Source organism: Theropithecus gelada, chromosome 12 (genome assembly GCF_003255815.1).
Source record: "Theropithecus gelada isolate Dixy chromosome 12, Tgel_1.0, whole genome shotgun sequence".
NCBI classification, from domain to species: Eukaryota; Metazoa; Chordata; class Mammalia; order Primates; family Cercopithecidae; genus Theropithecus; species Theropithecus gelada.
Window position 1 is genome coordinate 84,942,650 of NC_037680.1, and position 26,672 is coordinate 84,969,321.

A 26,672-nucleotide genomic window follows, 5' to 3' on the forward strand; every position below is an offset into this window, starting at 1 on the left:
TGCTGGGATTATAGGAGTGAGCCACTGCGCCTGGCCCATGCCTCCATTCTCTAGTCTCCTCTTCCCCCATGCATCTCTTATCAGTGGGATACATTCTGAGAAATTTCATTGTTGTGTGAACATCATAGAGTGTACTAACATAAACCTAGATGGATCAGCCTACCACACTAGTATTTGTGTTTCTAAACAAATGTAAACATAGAAAAGGTACAGTAGAAATATGGTATAAACGATAAAAAATTGTACACCTGTATAGGACACTTACCATGAATGGAGCTTGCAAGACTGGAAGTTGCTGTGGGTGAGTCAGTGAGTGAGGGTGAATGAATGTGAAGGCCTAGGACATTACTGTACACCACTGTAGACTTTCTACACACTGTGCACTTAGGTACACAACATTTATTTTAAAATGCTTTTCTTTCTTCAATAATAAACTAACATTAGCATACTGTAACTTCATCAACTTTTAAGCATTTTAAACATTTTTGACACTTTTGTAGTAATATTTAGCTTAAAACACAAGCATTGTATAGCTGTACAAACATGTTTTCTTTCTTTTTATCCTTATTATATAAACTTTTTTCTATTTTTTTTTAATAGAGATGGGGTTTTGCTATGTTGCCCAGGGTGGTCTCAAACTCCTTGTAAGATTCTCCCTGGGGTCTGAAAGCTTAAGGGGATGAGTAACCCCTCCCTTCTCAGGCCCAGTCCCAAGGTGCAAGGCCACTTGTGTCAGCAGCGTGCACCAGCAAGATAGCAGAAGCAGGAAAGAGCTGGCTGGAAGACAAGTATCCCTGAAGATCAAGATAGAGAAAGAGGCCATCTGGGTACAACGTAGCAGTTACGTCAGACTAGGACACTTCCTGTTTACAGGAGACTATAAAACCTTTGCACCGTCCTCACTTGGTGCTGACACCACTTTAGGCCTCACCCCGCCTGCACCCAGGTGCTCATTAAAACAGCATGTTGCTCCACACCTCCTCGTGTTGCCTGTTGACGCGCTCTTGGGATTCGAACTGATACAAGAACCTTCCACTCCTGGGCTCAAGTGATCTGCCTGCCTCGGCCTCCCAACATGTTGGCATTACAGGCGTAAGCCACCACACCTGGCCTTTTACTTTTTAAAATTTTGTGAAAAACTAAGACACAAACACACATATTAGTTTAGGCCTACACAGGGTCAGGATCATCAATATCACTGTCTTCCACTTCCACATCTTGTCCCACTGGAAAGTCTTCAGGGGCAAAAACACACATGGAATTGAGAGGTGACAACATGCTATCAGCCCTCGCTCTTGGTGCCTCCTCAGCCTTAGCGTCCACTCTGGCAGCGCTTGAGGAGCCCTTCAGCCTGCCATGGCACTGTGGGAGCTCCTCTCTGGGCTGGCCGAGGCCGAGGCTGGAGTCGGCTCCCTCTGCTTGTGGGGAGGTGTGGAGGGAGAGGCGTAGGCGGGAGTCGGAGCTGCGCACAGGTATCACAGGCCAGGGCCCACACTCAGAGCGGCAGGCGGGGGCTGCCAGCCCTGGGCAGTGAGGGTCTTAGCACCTGGGCCAGCAGCTGCAGAGGGTGCGCTGGGTCCCCTAGCAGTGCTAGCCCGCTGGCACTGTGCTTGAATTCTCACCGGGCCTCAGCTGCCTCTCCGCGGGGCAGGGCTCGGGACCTGCAGCCCGCCATGCCCGAGCCTCCCCGCCCACCCCCCCGCTGCTGCCCGCCACCCAGGCCGTGGGCTCCTTCGCAGCCGGAGCCTCCCCTACCAGCGCCGCCCCCTGCTCGGTGGCGCCTAGTCCCATCAACCGCCCAAGGGCTAAGAGTGCGGGTGCACTGTGTGGGACTGGCGGGCAGCTCTGCCTGCAGCCCTGGTGCGGGATCCACCAGGTGAAGCCAGCTGGCCTCCTGAGTCTATTGAGGACTTGGAGAACTTTTATGTCTAGCTAAGGGATTGTAAATACACCAATCAGCACCCTGTGTCTAGCTCAAGGTTTGTAAATACACCAGTCAGTACTCTGTATCTAGCTAACCTAGTGTGGACTTGGAGAACTTTTCTGTCTAGCACTCTAGCTAAAGGTTGTAGATGCACCACTGGGCACTCTGTGTCTAGCTCAGGGTTTGTAAATGCACCAATCAGTACTTTGTGTCTAGCTCAGGGTTTGTAAATATACCAATCAGTACTCTGTGTCTAGGTAACCTAGTGGGGACTTGGAAAACTTTTCTGTCCAGCACTCTGTGTCTAGCTAAAGGATTGTGAATGCACCAATCAGCACTGTGTGTCTAGCTCAGGGATTGTAAATGCACCAATCAGCACTCTGCCAAAATAGACCAATCAGCTCTGTGTAAAATGGACCAATCAGCTCTCTGTAAAATGGACCAATCAGCTCTCTGTAAGATGGACCAATCAGCAGGATGTGGGTGGGGTCAGATACCAGAATAAAAGCAGGCTGCACCAGCCAGCAGTGGCAAACGGCTGTGGTCTGTTTTGGTACGGTGGAAGCTTTATTTTTTTGCTTTTTACAATGAATGTGGCTGGTGCTGGTTTTTTGGGTTTATGCTTCCTTTATGAGCTGTGCCACTCACCACGAAGGTCTGCAGCTTAACTCATGAAGCCCACAAAGCCACTGAGAAGAACTAACAGCTCCAGACGCACCGCCTTTAAGAGCTATAACACCGTGAAGGTCTGCAGCTTCACTCCTGTCAGGGAGACCATAAACCCACCAGAAGGAAGAAGCTCCAGACACATCTGAACGTCTGAAGGAACAAACTCTGGACACACCGTGTTTAAGAATTGTAACTTAACTCACTGCGAGGGTCTGCTGCTTTCATTCTTTAAGTCAGTGAGACCAAGAACCCACCAATTCCGGACACAGAATTTCTGTCACCTATGATGATTTCTTCTGTAATACCTGGTGAAGGCCCTGCTTGAGGCTGTTCAGTTAATTTTTTTTTTTTAAATATAAGTAGGAGGAGAATACTCTAAAGTGATGATAAAAAGTATAGTATAGCAAGCCGGGCGCAGTGGCTCATGCCTGTAATCCCAGCACTTTGGGAGGCCGAGGTGGACAGATCACCTGAGGTCAGGAGTTCGAGACCAGCCTGGCCAACAGGGTGAAACCCCATCTCTACTAAAAATACAAAATTAGCCGGGCGTGGTGGTGCACACCTGTCATCCAAGCTACGCGGGAGGGTGAGACAGGAGAATCACGTGAACCTCGGAGGCAGAGGTTGCGGTGAGCTGAGATCACACCATTGCACTCCGGCCTGGGCAACAAGAGTGAAACTCCATCTTAAAAAAAGAAAGTATGTATAGTAAATCCATAAGTCAGTAACATATTTGCTTATTAAGTATAATGTAATGTATATAATTGTATATGCTATGCTTTTATACTGTTGACAGCACAGGAGGTTTATTTACACCAGCATCATCAGAAACGTGAGTAATGTGTTGCACTAAGATGTTACAGTATGACGTCATTAGGCGAAAGGTATTTTACAACTCTATTGTAATCTTAGGGGACTACTATTACATATGTGGTCCATCATTGTGTATGCCATAATGACAAAACAGTTATGCAGTGTGTGCCTGACTGTGTGCTTGGATAAATGAGCAGAGGTCATTTAGGTGGCAACGGTGTAGACCAAAGTGTCCCAAACAAAGAGATTGGATAAGGGACCAAGGATCACCATAACAGAGGCCCTAGCATCTAGTTGTCTTTCTCAATTTGTCTTTGATGGCCATGTAATAAAGGACAAGAAGATGGGGGGTAATCATCGACCCACATCTGCTTGAGTCCTTATGATAGTCCTCTTGGAAAAAATTGACAATGCATGTTGTCTTTAAGCAACAGGTGGTTGTGATTGACACTTTTGCTTTGACAAACCCACAAAGAAAATAATTGACCTTCCAAGGACAGAAAGGGTGAAAATGGGACACATACTAACATCAGCACCTAAACCCATGGTAACCGGGCAGGAAAATTGTAGAAGCAGCCCCTAATGAGGGGAACCCTTTGAGGGCATAACTCAGCACAACAGTTCTTGGCACTTCTTTATGTAATAGCTGCTACTTCAGTGTCTTTGCTTGGTGGGCCTTTTATCACATTAAACAGGCAAGAGGACATCATAAATTCAAAGGGAGGAAAGAGGGAAGAAAGGAAGAAAAAGACTTAAATCTGGACAAACTAGGCTACGCAGGAAAAGCTGGTGTGTGTAGGGTACCTGGAATGTAGAATACGAAGGTTATCTCAAATTGTTGGTTCATCTCAATGGGGAAAAGATTAGTGGGATTCTATAGGTTATCTCTTCTAACATTCCACTCTTTGAGGCCCCAGGGTTTACTTTAAACAGAGGAGGAAGAGGAGGAGTGAAGGGTAGAATTAGGAGCTAGTTTTGGCATAATGTCTTCCCCAGGTCACTCCCCAGTATTGACTTTCTCTGTATGTTGGATTTAGGAGGAGAACATCTTTTTCTTTGCCTGTATCCCAGGGATAGGAGCAACACATTTCTAAGAATAATGACTTGATCAAAGAGATTTCGGGGACTCTAATCCCTTTCAGTTCAAATGTTTTAGAATAATTTTCATGCCTAAAGATGGTGAATTACTTTTATTACAGGTGGGAGCCACTGTGCCCAGCCAAAATATGTGATTCTATGTCTTCTAGGAAAATAGTGTAAAATTCAGCACTTTAAGGAGCTTTTGGTTTTCTAAATTATGTTTGACATATTGTTGTTGACAAACAGGACTCTGATTAATCTCCAGGAAGCCATCACTATTATTGCGAGTTTAAAGGTTAAAGAACTGAGATTTAGGAAGAGTAACACTAAATAATCCTAGATTCTGATGATTTTTCAGGAAATAAATCTTTATATATATTTCTATTTTCACTATATATACGCGCAATACAGTAGGCTAAACTGTAACACACACACACACACACACACACACACACACACACACACACACACATATAGTAGGCTAAACATGCACCCCAGTCTGCCTAGAACAGTCTTGGTTCATGCCTCTTGTCCCAGTGTAATTATTAATAATTTATACTTTCACCCTCAAAAATGACCCAGAGTAGGCCGGGCGCGGTGGCTCACGCCTGTAATCCCAGCACTTTGGGAGACTGAGGTGGGTGGATCACCTGAGGTCAGGAGTTTGAGACCAGCCTGGCCAACATGGTGAAACTGTGTCTCCACTAAAAATACAAACATTAGCTGGATGTGGTAGTATGCGCCTATAGTCCTGGCTACTTGGGAGGCTGAGGCAGGAGAACTGCTTGAACTGGGAGGCAGAGGTTGCAGTGAGCTGAGATTGCACCACTGAACTCCCTCGCAGGTGACAGAGTGAGACTCCCATCTCAAAAACAAAAAACAAAAAAAAAACCAGAAACCCAAAACCAAAACAAATGACCAAATTTATGGCTGGGTGTGGTGGCTCACACCTGTAATTCTGGCACTTTGGGAGGCCCAGGCAAGAGGATCGCTTGAGCTCAGGAGTTTGAGACCAGCCTGGGCAGCATGGCAAGACCCTGTCTCTGCTAGAAATAAAAAAAATTAGCTGAGCATGGTGGTGTGCACCTGTAATCCCAGCTATCTGGGAGGCTGAGGTGGGCGGATCGCTTGAACCCTGGAGATGCAGGCTGCAGTGGGCTGTGATTGTGCCACTGCACTCCAACCTGGATGACAGAGTGAGATCTTGTCTCAAATAAATAAATAAATAACCCAACTTAATAAACAAATGATGCACTAGTCTATTTATAAGCCCCTTGGGTGTTGGATATAGAGACCTTGAGCACATGGATGGATGAGGGTTCTATCAAAAATGAACAGGGCTGGGCATGGTGGCTCACGCCTGTAATCCCAGCACTTTGGGAGGCCGAGGTGGGTGGATCACCAGAGGTCAGGAGTTTGAGGCCAGCCTGGCCAGCATGGTGAAACTCTGTCTCTACTAAAAATACAAACAGGTGGGCATGGTGACTTGTGCCTGTAGTCCCAGTTACTCGGGAGGCTGAGGCAGGAGAATCGCTTGAATGTGGGAGGAAAAGGTTGCATTGAGCCGAGATCGTGCCATTGCACTCCAGCCTGGGGAACAAGAGTGAAACTCTGTCTCAAAAAAAAAAAAAAAAAAAAGAACAGCCCTGTGGGTATGGCTGCCAGCCAAGAAGAGAGGAACAAGAAAGGGAGAGAAGGCAGACCACCCAGCAGTAGGTTGAAACCTATAGGGCAATCTAATATTACATTTGTGTCGATGTACTGTTATGATGTAAACTTGCACTGTGCTCCCATACCCTTTATTATAAAGCCAGCTGCACACATCAGTACCTCATGTGAGAGATGGTTCAGAAGTTAAAGGAAAAGGAGCTCTGTCCCGCATGTGGGTCAGCGTGGTGCATGAGGACAGAATAGCAGCACACGTAGGAGGGCAATATGACCCACCCAAAGCCGAGGCAGGAGTTCAGAGTGAGGGGCTCCTGAGAGAAGCATGAGCGACTCATTCCTTTTCCAGAATTACCAAAGACATTAGGTTATAGATACATTGGTGGAAGTGAGTACACAAAGCTCCCACCCCATGTAAGATGGGATTTGAGGCAATTCATTAGAATCTCAAAGGATGGAGTACTTCCGATAAATTTTGATCTGAAGCCATTTGTTTGTTTTATTGATGAACCTTATATGGAACATCCACAAAACTTTATTTAATTTCTGCAGGATGTTGTTGAGGATGGTGTTTACTTAGTACTCTCCTTATGAGGACTCACAAGAAAACTTTCTTTTAGGTTTTGGTACTGACATTGATTAGGCTTGTCTTGAATAATTAATTGTTGAATCTTGTTTTCTTCTCTGCCTTGATGGCTGCTGGATCCAAGTCTGGATCTATCTACACTGAACATAGCACCTCACAGCATGCAACTCGGGTTCGAACTTCACTCTTGGCTCCATCTCATCTCTTCTCTTGTTTTGCCTCTGACCCAATTTCCTCATTCCCTTATTTTGAATTTTTAAAATGTATTGTACCATAATTTTTTATTAGCAACTTTGATTCTTTTTTTTTTTTGGAAGAGATGAACTCTTGCTCTGTTGCTCAGGCTAGGCTTGAACTCCTGGGCTCAAACATTATCTTCCTGCCTCAGCCTCCTGAGTAGCTGAGACTGCAGGTGCATGCCACTGTGCCTGGCTAACCTTAATTCATTTTTAAAAACCAAAGAAAACAAACGTACACTCAAACGAGGTTTTCCAGAAAATTTCAGTTGCTTATTTTCCACTTAGTATTATTTTATTTTCTTCTTTTTTTCTGAGATGGAGTCTTGCTGTGTCTCCCAGGCTGTAGTGCAGTGGCACAATCTCGGCTCACTGCAGCCTCTGCCTCCTGGGTTTGACCAATTCTCCCGCCTCAGCCTCCCAAGTAGCTGGTATTACAGGCACATGCCACCATGCCAGGCTAATTTTTGTATTTTATTTTTAGTAAAGATGGGGTTTCACTATGTTGGCCAGGCTGGTGTTGAACTCCCAACCTTGTGATCTGCCCACCTTGACCTCCCAAAGTGCTGGGATTACAGGTGTGAGCCACGACACCTGGCCACTTTGTATTATTTACTATGTGTAATCATAATACTTTACTCTCTATTGAAATGACATGAGGCTGAGTTTCCCCGTGCACATGTGGTTTTTGTAAATGTCCTGAAATTCTTCCACAAAGCACCTATAGCAAAAACACAGTGAATTCTATTTGGACTGGAAATCTCACAGTGCAATGAGATATTGGCAATGGAAGTGAGAGGAAAGGGATGGTGACTGTTAGGAGAATAGGAGTGCAATAGGTAAGAGTGGTGGACCAGTTCATTTATTTGTTTGTTTATGGAGCTAAGGTAGGAGTCCAGATGCTGAGAACAACTTTCCTCGTCAACTAAGGCTTGGACTATTATGGAAGACAATAGGGATAACCTGGAGGGATAACTTGGAGGTGTTTCAAAAAGTACAAATTCACCACTGTAGCTGCAAATCTGGCCTTGTGAGACTACCTACAATGGCCTGAGCCCAAGTGAACTGAGTTTTTATTTGAGCCTACATGTTTTAGTCATTAGAAGAGTGCTGGAAATAATATCTCTGCATTATTCCCCTTATCAAAGATTGCTTCCCATCTTGAAAACATGTGACTATGTTTGACTGAGTGCCATTATCACTTATAAATGCTTAATAGATAGGGCTCTACTAGTGCCAGAAACACAAGCTAAATATTTTATTAGATTTTAAAGGAGAAAAGTGGAGAATGTAAATACTTCAGTACAAATCCATGACTCGTCTAAGAGAGCCAACTTTGGCATTTGGAGCCCCCCAGTCAAGAAACCTCCTGTACTCCCCCGGCCTCAGCAGGTACTGCCTCCCCCTGTAGTTGGGCATCTCGTACAGGATCCAGCTGCCCTCCAGCACATTGAGGGAGTGAATTTCAGTGAGATGGAAGCGGTCCTGAACAGAGAGACAGTCATCTGTGAGCTCTGACATTTGTCCCCTCAATTCATCTCTCTCGTAGATCTTCATTCTGTAAGCGCCAGAGTGCTGGAGTGGCAGACAGAAAAGCAAGAGTAAACGAACAAAAATAGTTGGAAATTGAAGCTCCAGTCCCTACACCTCCCTGGCCACACCTGCCCAGAAGTTCTCCCAGGCCAAGTTGGCTTCTAGAACAACCACGTTGCAAAGTTAAGGAGCTGTCCCACCCCCAGTCACCCACTGCTGAGTCTAATGATTCATGGGCGGAGCTAGGTCTTCGGGAATTAAGATTTGCTTACAATAAAATTTATGACATCACTTTAGTCGCTGTTATTTGAGAAAGCCTTTCTCAAAGGAGAAAACAGTCATTGGAAAGCTAAGGGTCATATTACGTATATACAGAGAAAGGAAAATAAATCTTGGTACCCCAAAATCACTAAGCTAAAGGAAAAAGTCAAGCCCGGAACTGCTTAGGGCAAACCTGCCTCCCATTCTATTCAAAGTCACCCCTCTGAGGCTCACCTGAGACAAATGGTCTCTTATTGCTGCCTTTCCCCTACTGTTTATGCAAAGATGCGGATTCATCCAGCCAGACTAAATTGTGTATTTCGTGGAAAACTGATCAAGGACTCAAAAGAACCTTTTGTCTCTTATCTACGTTTTTTTTGAGACAGAGTTTCGCTCTTGTTGTCCAGGCTGGAGTACAATGGCACAATGTCAGCTCACTGCAACCTCCACCTTCTGGGTTCAAGTGATTCTCCTGCCTCAGCCTCCCAGGTAGCTGGTATTACAGGTACGCACCACCACGCTCAGCTAATAGTTTGTATTTTTAGTAGAGACAGGGTTTTACTATGTTGGCCAGGCTGGTCTTGAACTCTGTCGTCAGGAGTTCAGGCAATCCACCCACCTCAGCCTCCCAGAGTGCTGGGATTACAGGGGTGAGTCACACGCCTTGCTCTGTCTCTTATCTACATCTAACCAGGAAGCCCCTACTTCCTGTCTTACCAGACTGAACCAATTTACATCTTACACATATTGATTGATGTCTCATGTCTCCCTAAAATGTATAAAAAGCAAACTGTACCCCCAACTACCTTGGGCACATGTCTCAGGACTTTCTAAGACTGTGTCATAGGTGCGTCCTCAATCTTGGCAAAATAAACTTTGTTTCTTTCTTTCTTTTTTTTTTTTTGAGATGGAGTTTTGCTTTTGTTGCCCAGGCTGGAGTGCAATGGTGTGATCTCGGCTCACCGCAACCTCTGCCTCCCGGGTTCAAGCATTTCTCCTGCCTCAGCCTCCCGAGTAGCTGGGATTACAGGCATGCGCCACCATGCCCAGCTAATTTTGTATTTTTAGTTAGAGGTTTCTCCATGTTAGTCAGGCTGGTCTCAAACTCCCGACCTCAGGTGATCCACCAGCCTTGGCCTCCCAAAAGTGCTGGGATTACAGGCGTGAGCCACCACGACCAGCCTTGGCAAAATAAACTTTCTGAATTGACTGAGACCTGTCTCAGATATTTGGAGTTCACTATTTTATGCACACACACACATCTATATTTGTTTCTTGAGACAGGGCCTCCCTCTGTCACCTAGGCTGGAGTGCAGTGGCATGATCATGGGTCCCAGCCCCCTCAACCTCCTGGGCTGAAGTGACCCTCCCACCTCAGCCTCCTGAGTAGCTGGGACTACAGGCATGCACCACCACATCTGGCTAATTTTCAGTTCAAATTTCTTTTCTTTTTTCTTTTTTTCTTTTTTTGAGACGGAATCTTGCTCTGTCACCCAGGCTGGAATGCAGTGGCACAATCTCGGCTCATTGCAACCTACTCTTCCTGGGTTCAAGCGATTCTCCTGCCTCAGCCTCCCAAGTAGCTGAGACTATAGGTGTGCGCCACCACGCCCAGCTAATTTTTGTATTTTTAGAAGAGAGGGGGTTTCGCCATATTGGCCAGGGTGGTCTTGAACTCCTGACCTCCTGACCTCGGCTTCCCAAAGTGCTGGGATTACAGGCGTGAGCCACCGCACCCAGCCTTCGGTTCAAATTTCAACCTATCTGACTTTTAAGCTTCCTTTCTAGCCTCCTGCTTTCAACTTACTTATTTCCCTCAGCAGCAAATATCACCTTCATTTAAGTTCTGTTTTTATGACACTGTATCCCGTGCCTCCCACATGCCACAATTCTAAGAACTCTGCAGTCACTTCTCAGAATATATGGAATCTCAAACTTTACTTTCAGATTTGGTCTTTTCTTTAATTTATACCTCTAAGTAAGCTAATAGGTACTGACCATTAAATTAGAATAGAAATCAGAAGACAGGATCCTATCTTCTCAGGAGGAATAATTAAATAGAAAAGTAAGACAAAGCAATCAAAAGGTGGTGGTGGTGGTGGTGGTTGTTGTTTGAGATAGAGTCTTGCTTTGTTGCCAGGCTGGAGTGCAGTGGCACGATCTTGGCTCACTGCAACCTGCACCTCCCAGGTTCAAGCAATTCTCCTGCCTCAGCCGCCTGAGTAGCTGATATTACAGGTGCACACCACCACACCCAGCTAATTTCTGTATTTTTAGTAGAGATGGAGTTTCACCATGTTGACCTGTCCTTGTAGAGATCAAAGAGTTTTGATATCTTGACCTTGTGATCTGCTGGCCTCGGCCTCCCAAAGTGCTGGGGTTACAGGTGTGAGCCACCGTGCTGAGCCGCAAAAGTATTTTTTAATCAATTACACAGTCCCAGGTTATATTTATACATTTTGATATATTTGATTTCTGACTTGATATGGCCTGAAATGAACATTTAATACATTTTATCTTGAATAGATGGTAAATTTAGTCTCCTCCATGTCCTGCTTTTTCTTACCTCCATGTCCTGCTTTTTCTTAATTAGTGTTTGCTTTTTCAGCTTTTTGATTATGTTTAAAATATAAAATCTGGGAGTGTATGATTTTTAAAAAACCAACACAGAGTTCATGAAGAACGGCTTCCCATCTGAGACACCCTTCTAAACTGGCCTGCATGTACTGTGTCACTTCCATTTTCTGTCCTCTAGTTAGAAATATTAGGTTTAAGAATAATGTGATTAAATAGGCCGAATGTGGTGGTTCACACCTGTAATCCCAGCACTTTGGGAGGCCGAGATGGGCAGATCACTTGAGGCCAGGAGTTCGAGATCAGCCTGTGCAACATGGTGAAACCCCGTCTCTACTACAAATACAAAAAGTAGCCGGGCGTGGTGGTGCACGCCTGTAATTCCAACTACTCGGGAGGCTGAGGCAGGAGAATTGCTTGAACCTGGGAGGCAGAAGTTGCAGTGAGCTGAGATCACGCCACTGCACTCCAGCCTGGGGGACAAAGCGGGACTCCGTCTCAAGAAAAAAAAAAGAATAATATCATTAAATAGCTTTTATTTCCCAAAAGATGGAAGGCAAAGACACAGCCACACTCACCGGGGGGATAAGGTGGCAGGAGCGGATGGAGTCGCTGAGGCCCATCCATTGCTGGTAGTCGGGGTACTCCCCTCGCCGCAGGAAGTACTGGTGGCCCTGGCAGTTGGGGCGCTCATAGATCATCCAGCAGCCGCTGTCCACCCGGATGGAGTTGCAGCGGCTGAAATAGGGTTGTAGGTTGGGGCAGTCAGTGGTGCATTCGTAGCTGCGGCCCTGGAAGGCCCTGTCCTCGTAGAAGGTGATCTGCAAAATGGAAGATATGGGAGCATGGAGTGATTGGCCCCACTGAGGCCACTGCATTAGGGCCAAGGCTGAGCATCCGGTACCCAGGACTTACCTTTCCCATTTTGAAGGAAGCAAGCAGATGTTTTCTGGTTGCTGTGTGGGACTGGGGGAATGTCACTGTATATATAGCAGCCCTGACTGCTGCCTCCACAGGAAATCACACAAAAGGGCCCATTACGGTGAGTAAGGGGATTTGCAAGCTCGTCCCTCTCCCTCCCCCGGTCACTGGGGTTGGCTGAATGGTTTACTCTCATTCTTTCTGGTAGGTTCGGGTTGTTCTAATTCACTAAAGCTGTTTTTGCCATTGAAATGAATAGAGTACACTTTTAGTTGAGCAAAAGGATGGGCGAAATTCTGTCTCTGTGCTTTTCTTTTACAGTTTACTCTGCTTAATTGACTTCTCAAAGGCCATTAAACTAAGTAATGAATTTTACTCAGGGACGAGTGGGTGTTGTGTGTGTGTGTGTGTGTTTTAGTTTTAAAAGTCAGAATTTAAATAATAAGCAATCTTAAGAGGAAATCAAGTGAAGTAATTTGTGAAACTGCGTTAAAAACCATAAAGCTCAGTTCAAATTCAAAATTCTGTGTCAGTCAGACAAGGTGGCGCATACCTATAATCCCAGCACTTTGGGAGGCTGAGGCAGGTGGATTGCTTGAACTCAGGAGTTAGAGACCAGCCTAGGTAACATGGTGAGACCCCGTTTCTACAACAAATACAAAAATTATCCCGGCATAGTGGCGCATACCTGTAGTTCCAGCTACTTGGGAGACTGAGGTGAGAGGATCGCTTAAGCTCAGGAGGTTGAGGTTGCAGTGAGCCGTGATTGCACCACTGGACTCCAGCCTGAGCAACAGAGCAAGACCCTGTCTCAAAAAAAATGAAATAAAATAAAAAAATCTGTGATCATCATTGTTGGTATTTGGGGGCTTGTCTTGAATAAAACTGATACTTGCCTGGAATTTTGTAGGCTTCTGGGGGCTGGGGTATTACTTCTTGTTCGTTTCTACCCCTGAGCCCTAGAGCAGAGGAGTGGCACATTTCAGGCCCTCAATACTTGGCTCTGACATGGACAAAAACAGATAATTGTGGCTTTTTTCCCCCTTTCAGATCTTCCTAAGGGCCTAAATCCCTCCTCCTGCTGGTGGGTGTCCAGAGTCCTGCCTGCTGTTTGGTGTCCCTGCTCTGCCTCAAATGTTATCACTAAGTGGCTGATTGGTCTTCTCAAGGCATGGGACCAAAAGGGCTCAGAGTTCGTCCCTATTGCTGGCAGATTGGACATTCTACGGTGGAAATGGCTGGATTAGCCTTAATAAGTAGGAGTTAATGCATAGCCTTCATCCATACCACTATGAACGCTCTGTTAGTGAGCTGACTGCCAGTAGTAGGGTACCCGACTGATGGCAGAGGCTGACTGGTATCAAATGACTACATCATTCTGTCTACTTGGTTGTTTAGTGCCTCTTCAATGGTGGATGCCCTACAGTGGGCCTTCACATGGGATACAACTATCTTCGCCCTTTGTGCTGACTCCCATATCTGCCTGCACATTCCTCTACCCCAGACCTTCTTGTCCCTAATCTTCATCTTTCTCCTTCCAGGCCCTGGACCAGCCAGCCAAGCCACACGTTACTGCTCAGTAATTCCATATATGCCTGACCTCGGGCTACTTTTCTTTTCTGCGTGCGCAGCCAGGTGCACTGCCTCAAGGTTGCCTTTTGGGAGAATTTCCCTCACTACTGTCTTGAGGGTGGCTCCTCAGTGAGCTATTCTGCAGCAGCATTCTATTTGGGGCTTGCACCCAAATGCCATGCCAATTTATTAATGTGTCAAGCTCAGCCTTCCCCCACTCTATCAGCTGGTCAGAAGGGACCCCTGCAGGCAGTTATAACTGTGAGCTGAGAGAGAGCTATTGCAATAATGGTGACCTCATCCGATCCCACAGGGAAGGCTAGGGCTAGAGTTGTCAGGAAGTTAGGCAGGTGGACTGGGAATCTGTGCCTCTGCATTGACCAGTAATTTCATGTGGGCTGCTGCTGTGGAGAAGTGTAACTTTGGGCAAGGCAGCTTCCTCCAGCAGAGGAAAATTCTTGGAGACAAACTCGCTTTACGCTGTCAATATCTGGGAGAAGGAGTGCTTCAGTTCACAGTGGAAGTCCAGGCAGCACCACAGTGTCAGTTCAGGCAGCACCACAGTGTCCACTACAAGAAGAAAATAAAGCTGAGATAACTGCAGTTAACATTTTGATATTTTATCATCCCAGCTTTTTATATGTCAAACCCATGTGTGGTTGTACAGTATTATTTATACTATGTAGCATTCTCTTGTTTTCTTCTAAGTCATCTTTCAAATAAAGTGATAGTAGTACTGATTAAGGTGATCACATTTAGCCTTTTAATAACTTTTTTTTTTTTTTTGGTGAAGAGAAAATGAATGAAAAATTGTTCTAGACTCTCTATTGGTTAGCTATACCCATGCTTGAGGTCTAGTCAGTATTCAGGAGGATATCATTCACCCAGTGGACTCACTAAAACAATGTAAACCATCCTTATGTGCTGAAAGTTCTAACTCTTAAAGAGACCAAATTAACAACCCTGTTTTATGTAAGACCTGACATATTCAGTGTGATTCATAGGTTACCATTTGAGGAGGATGATGAACTATCATGTAGTGAGCATTGATCTGATTTAAAATTACCCAGATTTTAGGCCGGGCACGGTGGCTCAAGCCTGTAATCCTAGCACTTTGGGAGGCCGAGACGGGTGGATCACGAGGTCAGGAGATCAAGACCATCCTGGCTAACACGGTGAAACCCCGTCTCTACTAAAAAATACAAAAAACTAGCTGGGCGAGGTGGCAGGCGCCTGTAGTCCCAGCTACTCGGGAGGCTGAGGCAGGAGAATGGCGTGAACCCAGGAGGCGGAGCTTGCGGTGAGCTGAGATCTGGCCACTGCACTCCAGCCTGGGCGACAGAGCAAGACTCCGTCTTAAAAAAAAAAAAAAAAAAAAAAATTACCCAGATTTTTATCTGTAGTATGATGTTTAAGTGATTTAGGACCCTGGAGAAACATCCTTTAAGTCATACAAATTAAACCAATCTCTGGTTCTGATATGTAGAAGAATCAGTAATCCTATGAAAAAAAGATAAAATAAGTATTAGGAACACAAAGTCAAAATCTCATTGATACTAATAGAAGAAATTTAAGGATTAAACATTTCAGCATCAGTTGGGACTCTTCTGGAAGGGCTCACTTTGACATTTGTCTTCCCCTAGTGGTGAAATTGCTGTTTTCTTCGGAGCCTCAGTAGGAATTTTCTCCCCTACAGTTGGGCATCTCACAGAAGATTCAGCGTCTTTTGTAGGTCTAGGGATTGGGAGAAGATATCCTTGAGATGAACTAATCATGGATGTGGAAATAGTCTTCAGGGAGCTCCAACATGAGACCTCCTTACCTGGTACTGGGAGCTGGTCACCTTTGAAAAATGAAAAAGAAGATGAGAAATTAAAGAGAAGAAAGAAGAAATTAGTGCATGATCTTGTTATTATGGCTTCATAAGATCTTATATAATGTATAAAAGCCTAACTGAAGATAAAATTTGTTCAGTGCTTAGATCACACAAATCAAAGAGCCTGCCTTTGACTTGGAATGTTAATGAGCATTATAATTCAGGCACATTAATGAGCATTATAATTCAAAGAGCAGAATTACCTGTAATTAACCTGGGTTTTCACCATAGTTTGTGCAAGTAGATAGCCACTTTCTCCCCACTTCTCACGAGACTGGTGGCTTCCTCTTCTGGCAGGGGGTAGGGGTCCTAATATCCTATGGGCCCCAAAGAGCCTGTCAGCCCCACAGTTTCTAGGTGTAGGGAAGCTGGTGTTCCCAGAGACCTGTGAATAGCTGATACTGTCAATCCAGGCAGCTTGTGTATTTCTCCCACCGACTCATGCTACCTTCCAAAAAGGGAAATCTATAGTGGCTAGGGGTCCCTCTCTTGGAACAGAACCTACACAGTATCCAATAGATACCCAGGCCCTCGCGTGACTCTCCGTAGCCAGATAAACAGTATGGAGTGCTTATAGACTGGCTTTGGCCCATTCCTTAACCTACCCCATGTGATATTGAAGAATTTGTTCCAACCTCCTGCACAACTAGTGACAGCCCTAAACAAGCCTTGAGGCAAATTGTTATATTGAGACTATTGGAGAATCAAATTAAATACTTAGAAATAAAATGTTGGTTCAAGAGGTTGGTGAAAGAGCCTCATCTGCTGTTTCCAAAGTCATGGAAATGTCTGGGCCTTGAACTCAAGTTCTCTCAGTTGCATAGTCAGCTTCTGCTATGGGAGTATAGGCACCTAGGCTGGTTAGAGTTGTAGGAGGGGAGAGTGATAGTTTCAGGGCCTGCACCATAGCTTGGTGGAGAAGCCAACACTTGAAAACAATACCACTTATGACAGCCTATCCTGTTTGTCCTGTGGTCTGGATTTCACACTGCTTCCTCTAAAAAAAATTTTCATCACAATACCAAAACACACTGGGAAATTGTTGACTAGGCACTATTTGTGGAGAATACACTCAGGGGAGCAATAGCTACACACATCCACTAACTTCTACAGTTTCTGTAACTGCTTGTGAAAAGTCATTTAACTCCCCCAAGCCTCAGTTTCCCCATTTATTACATAGGAATAACAATGAAAATCAGATGAGACAATGGATTTAAAGACATATGACAAATTGTAAAGTACTGCCAATGATTTTAAAAATCATGTCATACATACTGTTAAAGAAAAATTATCACACTTGTTAAAGTGGTAAGGCAGACTGTTCAGAGAGGGCCATGGAGATGGGAATAGGGATCATTGCAATGGGGCTTTGCAGTGGGGAAGAGAGATTGTATTCAACTCTGACTCCAAAAAGGACAAATGGGTATTTACAACCTAGGAGTGGGGTCACGGGCAGTGGATGGAAAATTACTAAGAGGAAACACCAAGGATAAGGGGTTTCTAACTAAATTGACTTGGTAGAGTTATTGCTGAAGGACGACCAAGGTGTTCAGATACCAAGGGTGGGAGATATTCACTAAAGTAATTAAGGAAGATTCTCGACCAAACTGGATTCTATAAGGACAAAAAGGGAAGCCCAAGGTTGGACCTAGTCAAACAAAGGACTCCGAGAAGACTGACCATAATATTGGTAAAAGGGGAGAGTATATTAGTCTGTTCTCACACTGTTATAAAGAACTACCTGAGACTGGGTAATTTATGAAGGAAAGAGGTTTAATTGACTCACACTTCCACAGACTGTACAGGAAGCAAGGCCAGTAGGCTTCAGGAAACTTACAACCGTGACGGAAGGCAAAAGGGAAGCAAGCACATCTTACCATGGTGGAGCAAGAGAGAGAGTGAAGGGGAAAGTGCCACACCCTTTCAAACAACCAGATCTAACTCACTATCACAAGAACAGCAAGGGGGAAGTTCACCCCCATGATTCCATCACCTCCCACCAGGCTCTTCCCCTGACACACAGGGATTACAATTTGAGATGAGACTCGGGTGGTGACACAGAGCCAAATCATATCAGAGTCTTTGTCAGTATTTTAATAAATGCTAAAGATGATAATATTAATAGCCTTGATACATCAATTAATAATGTTTCTAGAATTAAAAACAAAAATCACATGATCATCTCAATAAAGGCAGAAAAAGCTTTTGATAAAATCCAACATCCCTTCATAATAAAAACTCTCAACAGACTAGGCATCAAAGGAACATATGTCAAAATAATAAGAGCTATCTATGACAGATCCATAGCCAATATACTGAATGGGCAAAAGCTGGAACTATTCCCCTTGAGAGCTGGAATAAGACAAGGATGCCCTCTCTCCCCACTCCTATTCAGTATAGTACTGGAAGTCCTAACCAAAGCAATTAGGCAAGAGAAAGAAAGAAAAGGCGTCTGTATTAGTCTGTTCTCATGCTGCTAATAAAGACATACCTGAGCCTGGGTAATTTATAAAGGAAAGAGGGTTAATTGACTCACAGTTCCACATGGCTGGGGAGGCCCCTCAATGATGGCTGAAGGCAAATGAGCAAAGTCACATCTTACAGAGCGGTAGGCAAGAGAGAGCTTGTGCAGGGGAACTCCCATTTATGAGACCATCAGATCTCATGAGACTTATTCACTTTCATGAGAGCAGTATGGCAAAAAGTGGCCTCTACCTGGCCCCACCCTTGACACATGGGGATTATTACAACCCAAGGTGAGATTTGAGTGGGGACACAGCCAAACCATATCAGCATCCAAATAGGAAAAGAAGTCATACTGTTTCTCTTCACTGATGATATAATTCTATACTTACAAAACCCTAAAGACTCCTCTAAAGGCGACTAGAATTGATGAATGATTTCAGCAGGGTTTCAGAATAGAAAATCAATATACAAAAATCAGTAGCATTTCTGCACACCAATAACATCCAGGCTGAGAGTAAAATCAAGAACACAACCCCATTTACAATAGCCACAAAGAAAATGAAATACCTATGAATACAGCTAACCAAGGAGGTAAAATATCTTTATAATAAGGGAAACTACAAAACACTACTGAAAGAAATCAGAGATGACACAAATAAATGGAAAAATATTCTATGATCATGGATTAGAAGAATCAATATTGTTCAAATGGCCATACCGCCCAAAGAAATTTACAGATTCATCCCTATTCCTACCAAACTACCAATGTCATTCTTCACGTTATTAGAAAAAAAGTATTCTAAAATTCATATGGAACCAAAAAAAAAAAAAAAAAAAAAAAACCCCAAATAGCCAAAGCAATCCTAAGGAAAAAGAACAAAGCCAGAGGCATCACACTACTCAACTTCAAACTATATATACTTTTAGGCTACAGTAACCAAAATATCATGATACAGGTACAAAAACAGATGCATAGACCAGTGGAACAGAATAGAAAACTCAGAAATAAAGCTGCACACCTACAACCATCTGATCTCCAACAAGACTGACAAAAACAAACAATGGGAAAAGCATTCCCTATTCAATAAATGGTTCTGGGATAACTGGCTAGACATATGCAGAAGATTGAAACTGGACCCTTACCTTTTACCATATAAAAAAAGTAACTCAAGAAGGATTAAAGATTTAAATGTAAGACCCCAAAATATGAAATTCTAGAAGAAAATCTAGGAAATACCTTTTTCAACATTGGCTTTGGCAAAGAATTTTGGCTAAGTCCCCAAAAGCAACTGCAACAAAAACAAAAATTGACACGTGGGACTTAATTAAACTGAAGAGCTTCTGCACAACAAAAGCAAATATCAACAAAGTAAACAGACAACCTACAGAATGGGAGAAATTATTTGCAAATTATGCATCTGACAAAGGTCTAATATCCACAATCTATAAGGAACTTAAACAGTTCAACAAGCAGAAAAAAACAAATAAGGTCATTAAAAAATGGGCAAAGGACGTGAGCAGACATTTCTCAAAAGAAGACATACAAGTGACCAACAAATATATGAACAAATGCTCATCATTACTAATCAGAAAAATGCAAATGAAAACCACAATGAGATACCATCTCACACTAGTCAGAATGGCTATTATCAAAAAGCCAAGAAACAACAGATGCTGGTAGGCTATGGAGAAAAGGGAACAGTTATACACTGTTGGTGGGTTGTAAATTAGTTCAGCCACTGTGGAAACCAGATTGGAAACTTCTCAAAGAACCTAAAACAGAGCTACCATTCAACTCAGCAATCCCATTACTGGGTATATTCCCAAAGGAAAATAGACCATCATACCAAAAAGACACACACACATTCATATGTTCATCACCATGCTATTCATGATAGCAAAGACATGGAATCAACCTACGTGCCCATAAATGGTGTATTGGATAAAAATATGTGGTACATATACACTATGGAATACTACACAGCCATAAAAACAAAAAATTCTTTCCATTGCAGCAACAATGGTTGGGACTGGAGGCCATAATCTCAAGGGAACAGAAAACCATATCCCACATGTTCTCTCTTATAAGTGGGAGCTAAACCTTGAAAACACATTAAACATGGGAACAATAGACACTGTGGACTACTAGAGGGGGTAGGGAGGAAGGGGTGTGTGGACTGAAAAACTACCTATTGGGTACTATGCTCACTACCTGGGTGTAACATACCTATGTAACAAAGCTGTACATATACCCTCTATATCTAAAGTAAAAGTTGAAATTTTAAAAAAATTTTAAAAAATACGTGTTTCGGCCGGGCGTGGTGGCTCAAGCCTATCATCCCAGCACTTTGGGAGGCCGAGACGGGCGGATCACGAGGTCAGCAGATCGAGACCATCCTGGCTAACCTGGTGAAACGCCGTCTCTACTAAAAAATACAAAAAACTAGCCGGGCAAGGTGGCGGGCGCCTGTAGTCCCAGCTACTCGGGAGGCTGAGGCAGGAGAATGGCGTAAACCCAGGAGGCGGAGCTTGCAGTTGCAGTGAGCTGAGATCCGGCCACTGCACCCCAGCCTGGGCGACAGAGCGAGACTCCGTCTCAAAAAAAAAAAAAAAAAAAAAATACGTGTTTCTATACATTTTTTTTTTTTTTTTTTAAAGTAGAGACAGGGTCTCTCTATGTTGGACAGGGATCAAACTCCTGGCCTCAACTGACTTTACTGCCTCAGCCTCTCAAAGTGCTAGGATTATAGGCGTGAACCACTGTGCCTGGCCTGTTTCTGGGCTCTGCCATACTGCCTACACTTTGGTTTATGGTATAGAGACTAAATGTGATCAATGGATAATTTCATTTTTTTTTTCTTTTGAGACAGGGTCTCACTCTGTTGTCCATGCTGGAGTGCAGTGGCATGACCAAAGCTGAGCCTCGACCTCCTGAGCTCAAACGGTCCTTCCATCTAGTCTCCCGAGTAGCTGGGAATACAGACATGCACCACCACACCCAGCTAATTTTTATTTTTATTTTTGTTGAGATGGCGTTTCACCATTTGCTTAGGCTGATCTCGAACTCCTGGGTCTTGCCCTCCTTGGCCTCCCAAAGTGTCGAGATTACAGGCGTGAGCCACAACTCCTGGATGGATAATTTCATATATTGGAACACTTTTGTTTAATTTAGCAAAGATCTTTTGTTTGGTAATTTTGATATCATAGTCAATGATGACTATGAGGAAGAGTAACCTATGTGGGGACTGTGCAGTCTGAGCAGATGGAGTTGTTGAAGTCCACCTGTGCTGGTGGTTCATGTATCTGCCCCAGCAGAGCGTCCAGCCCTTGCTGTCCACCTGTATACACCAGGTTGCCGCAGCTGAAGCAGGACTGCAGATCAGAGTGGTCACTGTTGCACTCACAAGTGGTCATTTGCAATAGAATATGCCAAGAGTGGGGAAATCCTCCCCAGAACACGTTACCATGAGTTCATGACAAGACCCTGTTCTAAACTCATCTCACTGTGGCCAGAGGACTGAGGATGCAAAAGCCAGGGCTGTTCATCAGCTGTAACAGAGACTTGGGAAAGAGAGAGAGAGAGAGAGAGACTGTGTGTGTGTGTGTGTGTGCGCGCTTGTGCATATTTTAAGTTTTATTCTTCATTGTGTTAAAGCTGTGTATCCTTTCTATAATAGCAATTTGGAGGTCTTTGAAGCATTGGAAAAGTCCTCATCCTCACTGTTTTATTGAACTTTTGTGGTTAAGTACAGAAGCAGTGAGAGTAGACAAAATTCACCCTGAAAACTGTGGGTATATCTGATTTAAAATTTTGGCAGCCAAGAAGGGTGAACCAGGGAGACTTTTTTTCTTGTTTTGCCTTCTAGATTTAGGGTGTCCATGAAAATTTGGGCCTGCGGATGGGAGTTGTTCCCTAAGCCTAGAAAGAACACCTTCCCTTCCCCTAAAGCTTGCCAAATCCCGTCCAATCTTCAAGGCCGTCTAGGGTCCTTTTCCTAGGAAATCGCTTCTCAGATCCAGCCCTTACTCATCTCTCCTTTCTCTGAACATCAGCATCACCTAATCACTGCCCAGCTTCTTTTAAATATTGTCTTCCTCATGCAGTTTCTCCTTTTCCAGGTTTATTCTCTTCAAAAGGGTTTCAAGGATAAGGATCATGCCACACTTCTCTATTCCTGATAATTACTTATTAATTAATTGGACAGATAAATAAAGCCCTGGTGATTCCTATTCTATTCTGGAAAACAATAACTCTCCCATACGAGGTCACCCCATGTCAAGTTCAAAGACACAGAAGCCACAAATGTGGACTTTCCCCTGCTCACTCCTCTATCCACTGCTTCTGATACTCTCCCTTCAGTTCTGTACAGTCCCTGGTGACCTGGAAAGCCTGAAGGTAAATAAAAATGACACAGAAGCCTGGCCAGCTGGTGTAGACAGACCATGTGGTGACATCCCTGGGAGGTGGAGGCAGCTAGGCTGGGTAAGCACACAACCAGGGCTGTCAGAGTAAGGCCTCAGAACTTACCTTGCATGGCTAATGTAGAGGGACAGGAGAGGTGGGCTGACCAAGAGTGTGAAAATGAAAAAGAAAAGGTGATAAGCAGCATTTTTGTGACGGGAAATAATGAAAGAGATTCCCAGCCACTTCCTTGTATTTTAGAAGATGAATTGGTCCATGGAATGAGACATTGGGTCTTGAACGCAGCAGAACATGCTTTATTGACTGATAATATCTCTTTGTGCTATCAAAATGGGGAAGGAAGACAGTGCTGGAGCCTTTTATCACAAGGATTTGAACACTGAGTTTAACTCTAAAGTTATACACAAGCTTTTTTCCTTTGAAAATAAGTACAAAACTTTCTTTAAAAAGACAGGCCTTATTTAAATCAGTTTTAAATCTTAAAAACTTACTTTAAAAAGACAGGCCTTATTTAAATCAGAAAAATTTACCTCTTTAAGGCCCTCTAGAATGGTTAATATAAGCTTGTATATCAAAATATTTGAATGGATCTAACAAAACTTTGACTTTTTCCAAAAACAGTCATTCCATTCAGAAGCCATTAAAGTTAACTGAGGTCTTTTAGAGGCCTCAGTGGGAAAGTTCATTACCTTTCTCCCCTCCCCACACAAATATTGTAGTTTATAATCTGATTTTTCCTATAGCTTTTGCAGACTTCTTTTCCTGGCTCTCTGGTAGCCAGCTATATGTCTTCCATATGAAGCCTCCTGAGTTCATTAGTACATCATTGCATCATTGACACGACCCTGCTGAACTATGCCACATCTGCCTTTGCTTAAGTGGGTAGGACTGAACCTGCAGCAAACTTTGGAGAACTCATTTGGCTCACAATGATAAAAATAATAACACTTAATAATAGCCTACTGTATCATGAGTGTCTAGTATGTTCCAGACATCGTACTAGGAATCTTATACAAGCTGCATCATGTAGTGAACTCAGCCCAATTAACACCAGGACTACCCCTAATATTTGAGCGATATTATGCCTAGAGCATAAATAGAGCCCCTACCTACTCCATGAAGTACCCTCCTTTCTTCCCACTCTCTCACATGTCCAAGTTCTATCCATATGCCCCCTCCTCAAACAGCGGCCTGTGGCTACCAGTGTGCCAGGGAGGATAGGCCTAGTGAAGACTCCCTCTTAAGTCTCGGAAGTGAGCTTGCATCTAAGTGGAGGGAATTTTGAAGATCCAGGTATAAAGAGTGTGGTCTAGAAGGAGAGGTGTGGGGACATCCCATGACCCCACAGATTCCTGCCCCACTGGGAAGAGTTCAGCTAGAGGAAGCCAGAGGGAAGTTCTCTGAAGCACTCAGTCCAGTCTGGGGGTCCTGGTCACTAGGGAAAAACGAATCCGAAAGGTACAAATAGCTAGTGAGTGAAAGAACTGGGAATAGAACTCAAATCTGTCTGCCTCAAGGGCTAAGCTAATTATCTCTTGTACACTGATGGTTTGTTTAGATGTTATCTCTTCAGGTGTGCCTATCTTATATCTTCTCCAAATTATACACTTGTCATAGTAGGTCCTTTGTCATGCTTTTTTTTTTTTTATTTCCACAAGGTCTGCACCCAAATAACCTGTTCAATCCCTATCAATTCTGTGCATCTTGGGCTTTAACAGGAATTCCAATATATTCTAGTGGATTGGCCAATTGATTAATTGGTGGAAGGCTGATTTCTTTTCCTTTTGTTTTTTGTTTTTTGAGACAGGGTCTCACTCTGTCATTCAGGCTGGAGCATAGTGGCATGACCACAGCTCACTGCAACCTCTACTTCCTGGGCTCAAGTGGTCCTCCCACCTTAGCCTCCTGGGTAGCTGGGACTACAGGTGTGTGCCACCACACTCGACTAATTTTTTGTATTTTTTGTTAGAGACAGGGTTTTGCCATGTTCCCCAGGCTGGTCTCAAATTCCTGGGCTCAAGTAATCCACCAGACTCAGCCTCCCAAAGCGTTAGGATTATAGGCATCAGCCACTGCATCTGTCCCTGAGTTAATTTTTATGTATGGTGTGAGATAGGGGTCCAGTTTCATTTTGCATGTGGATATGCAGTAATCCCAGCACTGTTTATTTAAAAGATTATTTATTCCCCATTGAATGGTCTTAGTACGTTTGTCAAAGATCAGTTGATAAATCTCCACCCAGGGGTATGTAAAATTAAAAAAAAATCAGTTGAACATAGACATACAGGTTTACTTCTAAACTCACAATTCTAGTCCATCTGTCTATATGTCTATCCTTATGCTAGTACCTCACTATCTTGATTACCATTGTTTTGTGGTAAATTTTAAAAGTGGGAAGTGTGAATGTTCCTGCTTTTTGTTCTTTCTCAAGGCCTCCCAAAATGCAGGGATTATAGGCGTGAGCCACTGCACCCAGCCAGAGTCTTCAATAATTTAGTCTTGATAAAAATTCTTATTAGAGTCCAACACGAAGATGACCACATTGTGATACTGAATTTGGGAAGACACTGTGGATACATTAAATTCTTACATTTGCATAATAATTTAAAGATAACAAAATTTGCTCACAATCTTTTCCCATCATTTCATTGTAATCATCCTGAGATTTAGTGAAGCAGGAATTTATTATCACTTACAGTTTTCAGTAAGGTAATTTAGGCACAGAGATGGTAAGAAGTGACTTGCTCAAAGAGATAAGCTAGGAAGTGGGGTAACCAACCATTTGGGTTCACCTGACACTGAGGGGCTTTCTGGGATGGAAGACTTTAAGTGCTAAAATTGGGAGAGTCCCTGGAAAACTGGGCTGGGTTGGTTACTCTACCAGTAAGTAGCAGAGGTAGGCTGTTTAACACTTTTCCTACCACATTACCTAGTGAAGCAGGCTTGCTTTTCTCGACGTGGAAGGAAGTTCTCTTCAGAACTCCTCTCTTCAGCCTGGTGAGATGGCTCATGCCTGTAATCCCAACACTTTGGGAGGCCGAGGTGGTGGATCACCTGAGGTCAGGAGTTTGAGACCAGCCTGGCCAATATGGTGAAACCCCATCTCTACTAAAAATACAAAACTTAGCGGGATGTGGTGGCGCACACCCGTAATCCCAGCTACTCGGGAGGCTGAGGCGGAAGAATCGCTGGAGCCCTGGAGGTGGAGGTTGCACTGAGCCGAAATCGTGCCACTGAATTCCAGCCTGGGCTACAGAGTGAGACCCTGTCTCAAAAAAACAAAACAAAACAAACTCTTCATGAATTTTCTCTCTCTCTCACTCTCTCTGTATTTTTTTTTTTTTTAGATGAAGTCTCGCTCTATCGCCCAGGCTGGAGTGCAGTGGCGACGATCCCAGCTCACAGCAGGCTCCGCCTCCCAGGTTCAAGCAATTCTCCTGCCTCAGCCTCCCGAGTAGCTGGGACTACAGGCATTCACATGCACCATCACACCAGGCTAATTTTTTTGTATTTTTTTTACAGAGACGGAGTTTCACCATATTAGCCAGGCTGGTCTTGAAATCTTGCGCAAAAATGAGCCGCCCGCCTCGGCCTCTCAAAGTGCTGGGATTACAGACTCAAGCCACCGCGCCCAGCCCGCATTTTCTCTTGACTAAAACCTCCCCTGAGACTTCATCTTCCCTAATCCTTCCAGCAATCCCTGTGTTTGGCATTCCAGTCACAAGCCACAATGGGTCCTGTATTTTTTCCTTTCTGTGAGTTCTAAAGTATTTTTTGTTATGCTCATGGTTCTTCTTTCCTACAGGTTGTAGGTCATGAAAGGTAGAAATTGTCGCTTCTCTCTACATGACAGGGATGGATATTCTGTTAATACCGTTGCCTGACTAGGAAGTGAGTGGACATTCAAAACATCTTTCAGGGTCAAGTAAGTTGCCGGGGGTCGCCATCTATTAGAATTCAGTTATTTAAAGACAAGGACTGGGCGCGGTCCTGTATTACGGACTCACGCCTGTAATCCCAGCACTTTGGGAGGCCGAGGCGGGCGAATCACCTGAGGTCGGGAGTTTGAGACC

The 26,672-nt window shown here is 44.0% G+C and overlaps 1 protein-coding gene across 2 annotated transcripts; it reads right to left on the bottom strand.

Annotated features, from left to right (window-relative positions):
* Positions 1–8,207: 8,207 nt before the first annotated feature.
* CRYGB (crystallin gamma B) lies at positions 8,208–12,307 on the bottom strand. Of its 2 annotated transcripts, none has more exons than XM_025404947.1 (3): positions 12,257–12,307; positions 11,920–12,162; positions 8,208–8,548 (listed from the first exon to the last, which is right to left on the bottom strand). In XM_025404947.1, the coding sequence occupies exons 1-3, from the start codon at positions 12,263–12,265 to the stop codon at positions 8,273–8,275; spliced, it is 528 nt and encodes a 175-aa protein (XP_025260732.1). In that variant the 5' UTR covers positions 12,266–12,307; the 3' UTR covers positions 8,208–8,272. The 2 variants fall into 2 exon arrangements, with proteins under 2 accessions (XP_025260732.1, XP_025260731.1); XM_025404946.1 differs by having other exon boundaries at positions 8,215–8,548; positions 11,914–12,162; positions 12,257–12,265.
* Positions 12,308–26,672: the final 14,365 nt, after the last annotated feature.

Bases quoted from the DNA above. Each gene is read 5' to 3' on its own strand.
- CRYGB (XM_025404946.1), bottom strand. The intron at 8,549-11,913 runs GTGGCTGTGTCT...CTGCCACTCCAG, and splicing joins ACCTTATCCCCCCGGTGAGT to CACTCTGGCGCTTACAGAAT.